The sequence below is a fragment of the Phyllostomus discolor genome, chromosome 14, assembly GCF_004126475.2.
Source record: "Phyllostomus discolor isolate MPI-MPIP mPhyDis1 chromosome 14, mPhyDis1.pri.v3, whole genome shotgun sequence".
Lineage (NCBI taxonomy): Eukaryota > Metazoa > Chordata > Mammalia > Chiroptera > Phyllostomidae > Phyllostomus > Phyllostomus discolor.
This window is the reverse complement of record NC_040916.2, coordinates 35528070-35541983: the sequence shown is the minus strand read 5'-3', so window position 1 is coordinate 35541983 and position 13914 is coordinate 35528070. Positions and strand designations below refer to the sequence as shown.

At 47.1% G+C, this 13914-nt stretch overlaps 1 protein-coding gene across 2 annotated transcripts in view; it reads right to left on the bottom strand.

Annotated features, from left to right (window-relative positions):
* The window catches only part of GPSM2 (G protein signaling modulator 2), a 39119-nt gene that overhangs the window by 19530 nt on the left and 5675 nt on the right, over window positions 1-13914 (bottom strand). Inside the window, exon 1 of one of the 2 annotated variants that reach the window (XM_028502765.2) lies at window positions 6925-7047. The exons of the other annotated variant lie outside the window; for it this stretch is intronic. Coding sequence (XP_028358566.1) covers window positions 6925-6980 — 56 coding nt within the window. The 5' untranslated portion in view covers window positions 6981-7047. Of the gene's footprint in view, window positions 1-6924; window positions 7048-13914 lie in introns of those variants that run through there. 2 annotated transcript variants of the gene reach the window in all.

Below are 13914 nucleotides of genomic sequence, written 5' to 3'. Positions count from 1 at the left end.
CCCACCTCGCTGGCACACGGCCACACACGACTCTCATTCTCTCCCCATCGTTACCACCACACCATCGCCTGCACCTTATTAATAGACAGGCAACGTATCTTCATGTATTTACAAAGCACGTGTCCATAAGGGAACCGTCATGAAATAGTGTGTTAGAAAGCAAGGACTTACAGATTTGCAGAAATTCTAATTCTCAGTCTGTCACTGAGAATTTTACAATCCGGAAGAACCGAGTTCCTGTCAATATATATATCCAGGGAGAAAAGCACCGACACTTCAGGCTCTAACCCCAAACACCAGCAGGCGCCCTTCGCCGAGGTTGCCGCTGTGTTTCTTCAGCGTTTTTGTGGCTTCCGCCATGTCCACATACTGCCTAGTCCAGGGGCATTGAACTCATTCTCACCGGGGCCACACCAGCCTGGCAGTCGCCTCCAAAGGGCCGAATGTGATTTCAGGACCGTGTACATGTAACTGCTCCTTAACCAGGGGCCAGGAGCCCGGCACTGCCGCCGGGGAGAAGCAAGGTGGAGGGCCGGATTCAGCACTTAAAAAAAATCTGGCTTCATATCTCTGCAACTGAGTTTGATGTGATGCTCACGTTCATTTTCTAATGAACATTAAAAACTGTGTAATTACGGAGACAGAAAAGCACATAAAATCCCTCACGCACCGCCAGCAGTGTACCTGTCACCCCTGGACGACTCGGGGCAGCACCACCTGCCGCCTCAGCCGTGAGCGGATCTGGCCAAGCCGCCGCCTGGGTGCCGGCCGAGGCCCTCGGTGCTGAGCCCCCCACCCCCTCCCTGTCCTATGTTTTCAAAGCCCCCAGGCAGTTCCCACACACAAGCCACGGGTGAGAATCGCTGCTTTAACAAGAAATGTTGAAATAAACATCCACTCATCCAAAAATCGTTCAAATATGATTATACTTTTGTATTTCCAGTAGCAGGTCAATTAGCATGGTTCTTCAGGGGCTCTTAGGTTCCGCAGAGCCATAAATTAAAACAGAATCATAAAAACGGAACATCAATCTGATGAAGGGACGGGAAATCTAAGAACAGCCAATCACAAAGGTTCAGGGCCGCCTTCTGGTTTGCAATAAATAGCAGCTTTATGTGGTCTCTGGCAGCTCATTTTAAACTTCTACATCCAGAAGTTTTTTCAAATACTCCAAGTGACTGAGGCAAAGGCCACCGTTCGTTGACAGTGGGACCAGCGGCCCCGCCCTCACCGAGGGCCCTGGGCAGCGCGGCCACGGGAGCCTCTGGCGGACGCCGTTCTGCTTGCCCGCTGACCGGTCAGGTTCAGGAGGGAAGGTCTAAGGCGCCTCGAAAAGCCAGTTAAGTCAGAAACCTTAAAATGTTGTATTGATGTCATTTCAGATGACAAAGTCTACTTTGGTCTTTCACAGTGAAAACTGTCCTTTAGAACTCTATTTTTGAAAATGAAAGGATTCACAAAAGAAAACGATTAGACTATTTTTGTTCAGGACTTTATGGTATTCTGTGTGTGAAGAGAAATGAGTCAGCAAAACAGTACTGTGTGAAAAGGTGGTTTTATTTAAGGGTTCTTTTGCTAGACAAGGTACTTTAACTAGTAATCTCTATTTGTCTAAAATCCGAAACCAATGAACTTCTAAGAATTATCATAGGAAAAAACTGGAAAAGATTTTTTTACATACAAAATACGTTACTTTTGCTATTAAAATTTTTAAATTTAAGCCTGCTACCAACTACATAAATACATATGCAGCGATTTCACTGCTAGGAAGTACGTACATGATAAACACACGTCCACACAGACGATACATGTAAAAGGATGCTCACAGCAGCAGAAACACAGACAACCGAAATGCCCCTCCACAGGGCACTGGTCCCTCCACAGAACTCCGTGCCATGGGTCCGCGGACCGCCCGCGCCAGCCCCGGTGCCGGTGGGCGGGGGGGGGCAGCCCCACAGAGTGGCCCCACCTGCTCCGGGACGGGGCTGCTGACCGGGAGTCGGGGAGAAGGCAGGAGCAGGACTGCACATGTTCGCTGCACCCGCGGAAACGGAAGTGTCCCCCTCAAATAAACGGCTTCGCCACAAAGATCTGGCCTCCTGGATTTACACAGCTACCCAGCACCGCCCTGACTGGTGTGGCTCCGTGAGTTGGAGCGTCGTCCCGAGAACTGAAAGGCCACCGGTTCGATTCCCACTCCAGGGCACACGCCTGGGTTGTGGGTTCGGTCCCTAGTCAGGGCGTGTACGAGGGGCAACCAATAGGTGTCTCTCTCCCACATCGATGTTTCCCTCTCTTTCTCCCTCCACTCTCCTTTCTCTGAAAATAAATTTTTAAAGTAAATAAATAAGCAAACTTAAAAAACATCGTACCGAGACACCAATCATCCAAACAATAGAGCAGTTAAAATCTGGGTATCGGCTGAACGGTGTCATGTGAACCACAAGTTTTTCAGGACGTATTTTACGTTAATTCCCACCAGAAACGGTGGCAGTGAGCTGGCCCTGCAGCTATCCTTGAAACCCAGGGCGTGGGGCTGCCGTGCGGAAGCGGCTGCCTTAGCAAAGGGGCTTCGGTGACCAGCGCCTGAACCAAGGCCCGGAGGCTCCGGCTCACGGAGAACTCGGAGACGCGTTATGGCTCTGGCACATTTTATCAAAAAGCGGTCAACATTCTGGCAAAATCTCCCAGCTCCACAACCAAACATATCGAATTGCAAAGCAGCCAAGGCAGGTTGGCTTATAAATAGTTTAGAAGATCATTAAATAGTAACAGAGAAAGTAATTTCATATCCTCCCTGTCTCCCTGCGAGTAGAATTACACCATTTGTTCGCCCGCTGGGCTGAAAACAAAGAACACACCCAGAGTGGAAGGCAGACAGGGACTAACCATCTCTGTCAAAGCGCATCCCCCGTTCGGATCCCCCTGTATTCCTCCTCCTAGCGGCCGGTCCCCTTGTGGAGTCCGAGATCAGGCCCAGGTCTCACCACTGCAAACCCTCACCACCGCGCTGCCGTCCGGGGCGGAAACGGGTCTGTCTCGCTAACTGAGCACACGGCTGCGCGTCCGCAGCTCCTGCACGAGCTCACGTGGTTTCAATTTCTTTCGACTTTCCTATTTTTTAACTTTCCTTCCACACTAGATTTTTTTACCTCCTTAATTTTGGTTTCTTCTGTTCATAGTATGTATAGCAGTGAAAACAGAGGAAGATTTCAACACTGATGTTTAACCATGTTTAAAAAATTTTTATTGATTTTTTAAAATTTATTCATTTGAGAGAGACACACACAGATTTGCTCTTCCACATATTTATGCACTCACTGGTTGCTTCTTGTACGTGCCCTGGCTGGGGGTTGAACCTGCAGCCTGGGCGTATCTGGACAACGCCCTACCCAACTGAGCTGCCCCGGCCAGGGTGATGCTACGTCGTTTTGAATGATTTAACACTGATTATGTCCAAATCTGACTCTCCCTTCACAGGCTGTCGTGGAAGTGGACCAACAAATCAATGTCTTTCTCTCTTTCTCTCCCCTGTCTCTCCCCTCCTCTCCCTCTAAAGTCGATAAAAAAAAAGAGAGAGAGAGAAATGATGGGATTCAAGACTTAACATCCAATACAAGACAAGACTGCTCCGCATCTCCTCCATCGGGCTCTGTCCTCCGAGGCCGCGGAGTCTGCAGGCCTCGGCTCCCCGAGCCCGAGCTCTCGCCAGGCACGGGCCTCCCCAACAAGCTCCCGCCCTCAACCCCTCCCCAGGGTTCAGCCGCTCCACATGCCACACAGATCTCGTTCTCATTTACTTTGCGGGGTGCACCATTCTCTGGATTTCAATTCTGATCGGTAACTCCATTTTCACAGCGACTTTACTACGTATTTTACCAAACTCGACTCTCAACGAAGCCCTCTGAGGCAGCGGGGGTCATTACGGAAGGGCCGTCTGCGCCCACACCCAGGGCACTCGGCCCCGCTCCTCACCTCGGACCCTGCTGCGGGAGGGTGTCGTTAACAACCAGAATCCAGCACCAAACTGTATTTCTTTCCAACTTTTATGCAACAGTCTAATTTTTTACAACATTGAAAAGTACTGAAGTGTTTATTATTCACAGTAACAACTATGAATAAAATTGCTCAAAGAAAAACAAAACCAGAGAAACTAGCATAACTACCTGATACATCCATGCTCAACGCCAACAGCTACCGGTGTGTATCATCAGTGTGTTTCCCTTCTGCTCCCCTCGGCGCTCTGCAGTCCCACATTCTGTTCAAGTGTTGTGCGTTCCCGAAAGCACGATTTCACGTTAGTATGTTAAATGCGTTAGTATGCATCTCTAACGGGTAAGGAGTTGTTTTTAAAAATATGTAACCACAATACTATTTATCATACCTAAAGAGATTAACAGTAATCACTTCAAAGTTTAGAAACAAATTCCATTTTACTATCATTCTCCATTTCTCCCTACCTCCACAATTACACTACAAAATGGTACAAAGCACTCTCATACCTCTTAGGGGTTCCTTAGTGCCCAAAGAATTATTCCATCTCAATGTCACAAATCCCAGGGAGGGATGAGAACCTCCACAATGAAAGAACCAGATGGACAAAACATTCCATGCTAAGCATTTACTAATAACTTACCCTAGGCCACGGCCCCTAATATAAGGGACACAAACCATCACCTGCAATTGTATAACAATCTGACTGACGTAGAGATTGCCGATTGTGGAGCACTGAGGAGGCCAGAGACCTGTGTGGTACATTCTTCCTAAAAATAGTTACAGAGTTTTAAGTTTCTCCTGGGGAAGTCCTGTCCGAATGCATACCCACGTCTGGCCTATGCTGTGTCCTGGACAAAGGGTAAATCTACAGCTTCCGGCAGGCAGGCAGAGTCCACCCCCTCTTCCCCACGGCTCCTGCAGAATCAAGACGCAAACCACTCTTGGAAAGTGTGCAAGACAGAGAACCGTCTTACTGGGTGGCTCTGATGGCTGTGCCCAGTGACGGCCAGCGGACATTCCATCGAATGTGGACTGGGCCAGAGGACGCACCGGGCATCATGGCTGCCCCCGGGGAGCTACTGGTCAAAGAAAGGTGGCGGGGGAGGAGAAAACGTGTGTCTCCGTGAACGGATAGATTAAATGTTGACGGAGCTGGTGCCGAGAGAGGCCCGGGAGCAGAGGGCTTAGAGACCAGCTGCGGAGTTGGAAACTTCCGGGAGGACAGAGTCTCCGGGCGGACTCCTGGCTAGCAGCAGAACCAACTACACAGAGGAAGTGGGAGGGCGCGGAGGTCACGGGGTGGTGGGGGGGGGGGCGGGGGGGGCAGCGGCAAGAACAGAGGCACCGTGACCCAGAACAGCAGGGTGGGCTCGGGATCCAGCGTGCCTTGAGGACTGGAGCTCTGCACGAAGGGGTAGGGGAGGCCCGGTGATGGAAGACTCTGCGCTGGATGTGAGCTCAGCTCCACCCTGCAGGTGCCCAGGAGCCACTAGAGGGATCCGGGGGTCCAACCTTAGGGCGTCTCTGGGCCACTCTGAAAGAAGCGTTGTCTTGGGCCTCACACTAAATACATTGTGACACATAATAAAAAAAAAAAAACTTGGAATGTTTCTGGTAAATTTGTGATTTGGTGTTGGGCCGCACTCAGACATCCTGGGCTGTGGGTGGCTGGCGGGTGGCCGCAGGTGGGACCCCTGGAGGCAGGGTCTGGTTAGCAGCTCTGTGTCCTCTGGTGGCGGACTAAAACGATGGACCCCGGGAGGGTGAGGATGGAGCGTCTGAGGGGCGCCCACGGGGCCTGAGCTACCACAGAGCTGGGGGCTTGGGTGCGGGGATGAGCCTGGGCAACACTGAGGAGGGAGCGGTGGCTGCACAGTGGGACAGAGAGTGACGAGGGACCCGTGCCAGTAACTCCTGGGTTTCTGGAGCTGTGCCTGAGGGCAATTCAGGTATTAAAGCTCATTCTAATTATGGTCCGTGTCGTCCACTCGCTTTTACCTGAATTGCTCCGTTTTTCATAAGAGTGCCCCCACCTCACCTGGAAACCTCCTTGGCACTCGCCCTAATGTGGACGCCCCGGCCTGCCCCGCCCCGCCCCCAGCCCCGCTCCGAGCACAGTTGGCCGCAGCCTCCCGCACGCGTGCGCGACACCCAGGGGGACAGGACCTGCGCTGGAGACACTGTGAGTGCCCACTGCTGCACGTCCTGACGTTTACTGACCGTGAACGCGTGACAGTTCCGATCAAGAATTCATCAGCCTCTGATCACCTCACTAAGGACTGTACCTTCCAGTCTAGGATTTATGTTTGTGCTGATTTCACAGTGTAGTGCAGTGACCAGAACTTCCAGAATAAACGTTAAATAATAACGAAGCAGATATTCTTGCTTTGTTTCCAAATGCATCAGAAATGTCATTAATATTTTACCATTAAATATTAAACTGGCTATTAGTTTATCATGTTTAGAAAAGTACTCGCACATTCCAATGGTAATACCCGTTTTTTAAAAAGCTCATTTAGAAAGATCACCATCTGAAAACTGTAACACAAAAAGTAGGTCATTCATTCAGCTGGCCACATCACAAAATCCATCTTTGACTGCCAAAGATTTAGAAATATTTTTCCACTTTACAATACAGCTGCATTATGTGAAGTTACAAAAATATAAAGTAGCCATAACCTGTTCCACAGAACAACGATGGACACACCACGGCACGTAACTAACTGGTCCCCGCTACCCTTCTCCTACAGGAAGGACAGAAACACCAGCCGCGGCCACGACTAAGGCAAACCGCTCGCAGGAGGCGCTCCCCGCGGCCGGCCGGCAGACGCGGGGCATTTTCGGAGTCAAAGGCGAGGGCGCAGGGCCGCGCGCACGGCCCACCGCGGCAGGGCAGGCCCGGGAAGCGCGCGCACAGCGCGGCCTTACCTGTAGCGGACGTGGAAGGAGCGCTCCTCCCGCGCGCTCAGCAACCCCTGGTCCATCGCGGCGCGGCGCGGGCGGGCGCGACATGAAACTGTCCCGGGGGCGCCCGGCCGCTCCCTGCCGGCGCCGGGCCGCCCCGCCGCGGAGCAGCGCCGTCCGCTCGGAGCAGCCGCGAGCCGGTGCTAATGCTGCGTCTAAGCTCCCGCTTCTTCCTTATTAACAGTGACAGGAGGTCATGCCAGACCGCTTAAAGGTTCAAAGTGCGTCCCAGATCCTCGCACTCCTGGCCCTTCCGGCGGCACCTCAGCAGCATTTCTGCAAAAGGAATACAAGACGCTTCGCTCGAAGTCCCGTTTCCAGAACCTGCCCGAACCCGGGACACCCGGGACCGGACGGAACCGCGCGCCCGCAGACCGCCGCGTGGGCGCCGAGGGCAGCACCCAAGGGCTCGGCTGTCCCCGGGCGCTTCCAGGTGAGGGTGGGAGCCGGATTTATTTGAGAGCGATACCTAAGTTTAACTTTTAAACTGGTTTGAAACACAATTTTATCAATATTTTCTATTATAAAAATATAGAATATGTACCACATCTAAAAACAAAATTATGTTACTTCAAGCTTTAAAAAAAACTGCTGTTAATAAGTAAAATTAAAATTCAATAATTTTTTGAACAAGCTGATTCTAGACTGTAAATTATTTCTTCAAAGAAGATATTTGTGCTGATATCTAGGTTATACTCGTATTCATTTGCTCTCAAAGTATAGTCTGTTTGGACTCTTTAAGGCCTTGACAGTGTTTTTATTATACTGAGTAGGTACAAAGAAACTTAGGAAACACGTGTGTGGTCGAAGGACTCAACAAGCATTCCCGTGACACCATCCAGCCTCACACAAAGAACACCACGCCTGCCTTTGAGGTCCGCTGGGCGCGCCCACCTCCCACCACGTTTCCTTCCCCTGGAGGGTGGCGCTGCCATGGACACAGACGCCAGATCCTGAGCAGAACGCAGCGCCGGGAAACCAAGCCCCGCCTGTGCGGCCGTGACACAGGAGGCAAGGGTGCACCGTGGAGAGCAGACAACCTCTCCAACGGATGGTGATGGGCGAGTGGGACACACAGAGGCCCGGGAATAAAACTGAGTCACTCTCTCAAGCCACAAATGCAAATAAACTCAAAATGGATTTCAGACTTAAACATTAAGACTCAAAAGCACATCCCAGCCAGGGCACATGCCTGGGTTGCAGGCCATGACCCCCAGCAACCGCACACTGATGTTTCTCTATCTCCCTCCCTTCCCTCTCTAAAAATAAATAAATAAAATCTTAAAAAAAAGACTCAAAAGCATAAAACTCCTTGAAGAAAACACAGGCAGTAAACCCCATGATGTCACTCTTGGTGATATTTTGGGGGAAATGTTTCCTCGGGCAAGGGAAACAAAAATAAATAAATGGGACTACATCAAAATAAAAAGTTCTGCACAGCAAAGGAAGTTATCAACCACACAAAAAGACAACCTGCTGAATGGGAGAAGATATTGGGCAATGACACACCCCATAAGGGGTTCATTTCCAAAAAGATAAGGACCCTCACACAACTTAACACCAAAATAACAGTCCGACTGGAAAATGGGCCGAGGACTAGAATAGACATTTCTCCAAAGAACATCCACAGTTGGCCAGCAGACAGGAAGAGATGCTCAGCATCACTAATCATCTGTGATGCAAATTAAAACCATGGTGACACAATGGAATACTATGCAGCCAAGAGAAAGGAGCTCCTACCCTTTGCGACAGCATGGATGGAGCTGGAGAGCATTCTGCTGAGTGAAACAAGCCAGGCGGTGAGGGACAAATACCATATGATCTCACCTTTAACTTGAACATAGTCAACAAAAGAAAAAAAGCAAACAAAATATAACCAGAGACATTAAAAAGAAGAACAATGTAACAATAACCAGAGGGGACAGGGGAGGGGACCATGGGGGAAAGGGTTTTCAGGAACTACTGTAAAGGACATATGGACAAACCCAAGGGGGAGGGTGGAAGCAAGGGGGGGAGGTGGGTTTGGCTAAAAAATAAAAACTAAAAAGCATGGTGAGATACCACCTCACACCGGTCAGCATGGCCACCATCAGTCAGTCAACAAACAATAAGTGCGGGCGGGGATGCGGAGAAAAGGGGCCCTGTGCACTGTGGGGGGACTGTACGTGGGAACAGGGAACAGCCACACGGAAAACAGTACAGAGAGTCCTCAAAAAATTAACAGTAGAACCGCCATATGACCCAGCAATTCTACTTCTGGGTATTTAGCTGAAGAAAACAGAAACATTAATTCAAATGTATTTATTTAAACATTACTAGTAATAACTGAGATATGAAACCTAGATATCCATCAATAGATGAATGAATAAAAAAGATGTGGTATGTACACACAAGGGAATATTGCTCGGCCATTAAAAATGAAATGTTGCCACTTGCGACAACACGGATGGATCTGGAGGGTATTATGCAAAGTGAAATTAGTCACACAGAGGAAGACAATTACCACCTGCTCTCACTCATGTGTGTAATCTAAAAAAATTAATAAAAAAACAAACAGACGGTTCTGTTTTCACATAAAGATGATGACAGTTACCAAAGAAGAGGGGGTAAAGGGATGGGAATTTTAAATAAAAATAATCATTAAAGGAAAAAAGACTGCATTGCATAGAGAACCATTAAAAATATTTGTTACCCTCACCCAAGGACATTTTTTCATTACTTTTTAGAGAGGGAGGAAAAGGGGAGGGGTGAGGGGAGAGAGAGAGAGGCATCAGTTGGCTGTCTTCTCGTACATGCCCCGATCTCGTATTGAACCTGCAGCATGGGTATGTGCCCTAACTTGGAATCGAACCCACGATCTTTGGTCTACTGGACAGTGTTCCAACCAACTGAGCCACATCAACCAGAGCAAGAACCATTTTTAAAATAATGAAAACAAGAAGACAGAGAATGCTATTCAACCATTTCACTGGGACAATTTATATGATTTTACTATTCTCAAAAGGAGAATATCCTAAAAAAACTCACTCTTACATTATAATCTCCGTAACAAGTAAATAATAGTTCATATCTCAAGAACTACTCACTGAACAAAGAATTCTGGACTCGATGATTCATGTTGCAAGAACTCTCAGGCCACACAGCGACAATGTGTCTGTTCATGCTCGGCATTATGCTCGTGGACAAACCCACTGCACACTGCACACGCACGGCACATCTTGGTGTTATGTCTATTACATCTACTGCTGTTACTAGTGATAAAGTTGGCAACAACTATTAAACGATAAATTGTTCATCAGGATAGGAAAATTTTATAATACGACCAGGAAATGGAATGGAAAGTATAGTTTTATTTTGCTTTTTTTTTTAAGGATTTACTTATTTTTAGAGAAAAGAGAAAGGGGGAAGAAAGAGAGTGAGAGAAACATTGATTGGTTTCCTCTTGTATGTGCCCTGACCAGGCAGCGAACCTGAAACCCAGGCCTGTGCCCTGACTGGGAATCGAACAGGTGAACTTTGCTTCGTGGGGCAATTTGCTTTGTGGCAACTGAGCCACAGTGGTCAGGGCATAAAGTATAGTTCTGAAAGAATATTAAGAAATCATCAAGTTTAGCCCTGGCTGGTGTAGCTCAGTGGATTGAGCGCGGGCTGGGAACCAGAGTGTCCCAGGTTCCGTTCCCAGCCAGCGTACATTCCTGGGTTGCAGGCCATAACCCCCAGCAACCGCACATTGATGTTTCCCTCTCCCTCTCTCTCCCCCCCTCTCCCCCCTCCCTCCCCTCCCTAAAAATAAATAAAATCTTAAAAAAAAAAAAAAGAAATCATCAAGTTTAACCTCCAACTTCCATTAAGACTTATAACTAGTAATTTGTCAGGAACACACATTAATTTAATAGCATCACCCAGGTTTTAAAAACAATGCTCCAAAATCTCACTGCCGATGAAACTGGTAGCTCACAACATCCTTTGGTCTGACCGTAAAGAAACAAAGAGAAAGCAATTATTTTTCCCACATCCTAGAATCAATCATGTGGGATGATCAACTAGTACACAGCCCTGATCACCTCGTGTTTAAGTACCTGAGTGGGAAGTCAAAAAGGCAGACACTGCCGTCACACAGCGGTCCCGCGGGCCGGGCTCCAGGCACCGGCCAAGGCCCGCAACCAGAGTACACAACCCTAGCGCCGCTTTACGTCATCAGCAGTCAAGTATCTGCAGGGCAGTTGCGTTTGTATCTTTTGTACATCTTTCAATTTATCCAAACTACTACTCACGGCAACCAAGTGCCGATAACTTTGGTCTGATTCTTTCATTTAAGTATCTCTTTACACTGGTAACCCCCATCAGACAAAAAAATATAGCCGGCTTTTCTTCCAAGTTAGATCATTTCAATTGTTTACATTTCTCTTATCCTAATAATTCCCTCCAAGGTACAATACTCAAATTCTCCAAATCCCTTTCAGTTGTAATGTTTCAAAAGTAGCCCTTTATCAATGTGAGTAGGGATAAATATTAAGGAAAAATCAAGAATATATTTGAAATGAAGTTCTTTTTTTTAAATTTTTTGTTTTTTTAAGATTTTATTTATTTATTTTTAGAGAGAGAAGGAAGGGAGGGAGAGAGAGAGAGAGAAACATCAATGTGCGGTTGCTGGGGGTTATGGCCTGCAACCCAGGAATGTACCCTGGCTGGGAATCAAACCTGGGACATTTTGGTTCCCAGCCCGTGCTCAATCCACTGAGCTACGCCAGCCAGGGCTGAAATGAAGTTCTTTTATACTAGAATTCAGGATATAGCTTACAGTAACAAGTACACATCATAGTAATAATGGAGGTGGTCAAGTAGGGTGCGAAAACACCGCTTCTGCATTAACTCGAGTAACTGTCCCAGGTAAACTACTTTTCTGTCAAATTATGTGTCTGTAAGCAGATACTTATTTTTAGATGGACTACAATAGGGCTTGTCACCAAATCTAAGCTACTTCTAACTACATTTCATCTGGGCGATACAGTGGAGAAACCTGGCAAGTACAAGGAACAACACGTGCAAAGTCAAGAGCAGGAAGGGAGGCCTGACGGGTGAGGCCCAGGGGGGTCGGTGCCGGTTCCGGTTCCATTCCCGGTCCGGGCACAGGCCTGGGGCTGCGGGCCGGGTCCCCCCGGCTGGGGGTGTGCAAGAGGTGACTGATTGAGATTTCTCTCCCACATCACTGTTTCTCTCCCTCTCTTTCCCCCTCCCTTCCCCTCTCTCTAAAAATAAAGAAATAAATAAAATGTTTTTGAAAAGAGCTGGAAGGTAAAAGCAGGAAGTTTACACAGAACAATAGGACAGGAGGACAGGAAAAAGCAAACGGTGTAGTAAACAAAGTCCAACCAAGAGAAAGTTCAGAGCTGGATTTCAGTATGGCAGGTGATGGCGAGCCAATTAAAGGCAAGACAAATTACTTTGGCATCAGCATATGTGACTGCTGTGGGAAATTAGTGCCCGAAAAAAAGGAATGTCAGGCCCAAGGATGACTGGGTATTTGGCTCAGTAACCTGGCTAAGAACACCTAGAGAAAAATGAAAACAATGGCCATTGAGATAAAGGAACTTTGTTAGGAAAAGATCAAAAATAAGAAGAAGAAAATAGAGGAAAGAAGAAAATTGTCACGGAAAAAGGCAAATGCTTAGCAAAAGCAGTGAGTGGATCAACTAACTATAAAGCTAGTACAAAGGTTAAAAGGCAAAAGTAAACATCATGTGCAATTACAACAATACATTTAGGGGTACACACACGCAACAGAGGAAAACAAGCCACGACAAAACACAGACATGGAGGAGGTGAGTAAAACTGCAGTGGTTTGCCCTGGCTGGCGTGGCTGAGTGACCAATTGAGTAGAACAGAGTGACTGATATTTCAGAATTTTTGCACATTTTTTCAAGATTTATTTATGTAATTTTTAGACAGAGGGGAATGGAGGGAGCAAGAGAGGGAGAGAAACATCAATGTGTGGTTGTCTCCTGTGCGCCCCCTACTGGGGACCTGGCCCACAACCCAGGCATATGCCCTGACTGGGAATCAAACAAGCCACCCTTCGGTTTGTAGGCTGTCACTCAATCCACTGAGCCACAGCAGCCAGGGCTGTACATCTTTAAAACTATTTTTTTTTTTAAAGTACTAATGAGCGGCCCTAGCCTGGTAGCTCAGTTGGCCAGAGTATCATCCCAATACGCTAAGGTTGCAGTCGGGGCACATATAAGAATCAACCAATGAATGTGTAAGTGCAACAAGTCCATATCTCTTCTCTCAAAAAAAAAATATTAAAGGAAATAAAAAGTACCAAAGAGATCTAAATGTTAACACTGCAATACACCTGTGGCAAAATTAAAGAGAAATTGCAATAGGAGAAAAAAAACTAAGGCAATGCATAACAGTTCTGATTCTTTATTCTACACAATCTGTAAACCAATAATGTAATCAAACTGTTGCATAATACCGTGAACTAAAGACAACTCAAGAGCATATGTGTACATCTACCTTTATCTGCAGTGTTGAACATGGTTTTAGTGTTACCTGACAACTGTCATATACTATCAAATTGTAAATTACACCATCCCAAAATAATAAAATAGACAAGTATGGTACTTAGGTACACAGATCATTCTAGTCTCTGTCATTTTGCAGAAATGCCAATTTACTAGAGGTTATGCATAAAAACTATCAATGAAGTTTTCCTTAAGCAAATATATAATCCTAAAGTATGTACTCCAATTAAGGTTAAGTCTTAACATGTTGCTACTCTTTAAGTCTGCAGCGAGCAGTCCATGTTAGTCCGGGAGCTGTGAGGTTAAGCCAGTTGAGAAAACAAGGGTTACTGAGTATAACTGCTAACTAACATGCACTTTATTATCATCTTTTTCTAATAAGCTTTTTAAAACTATCAGCCAACTAAATAAACAGAATAAATTTCTA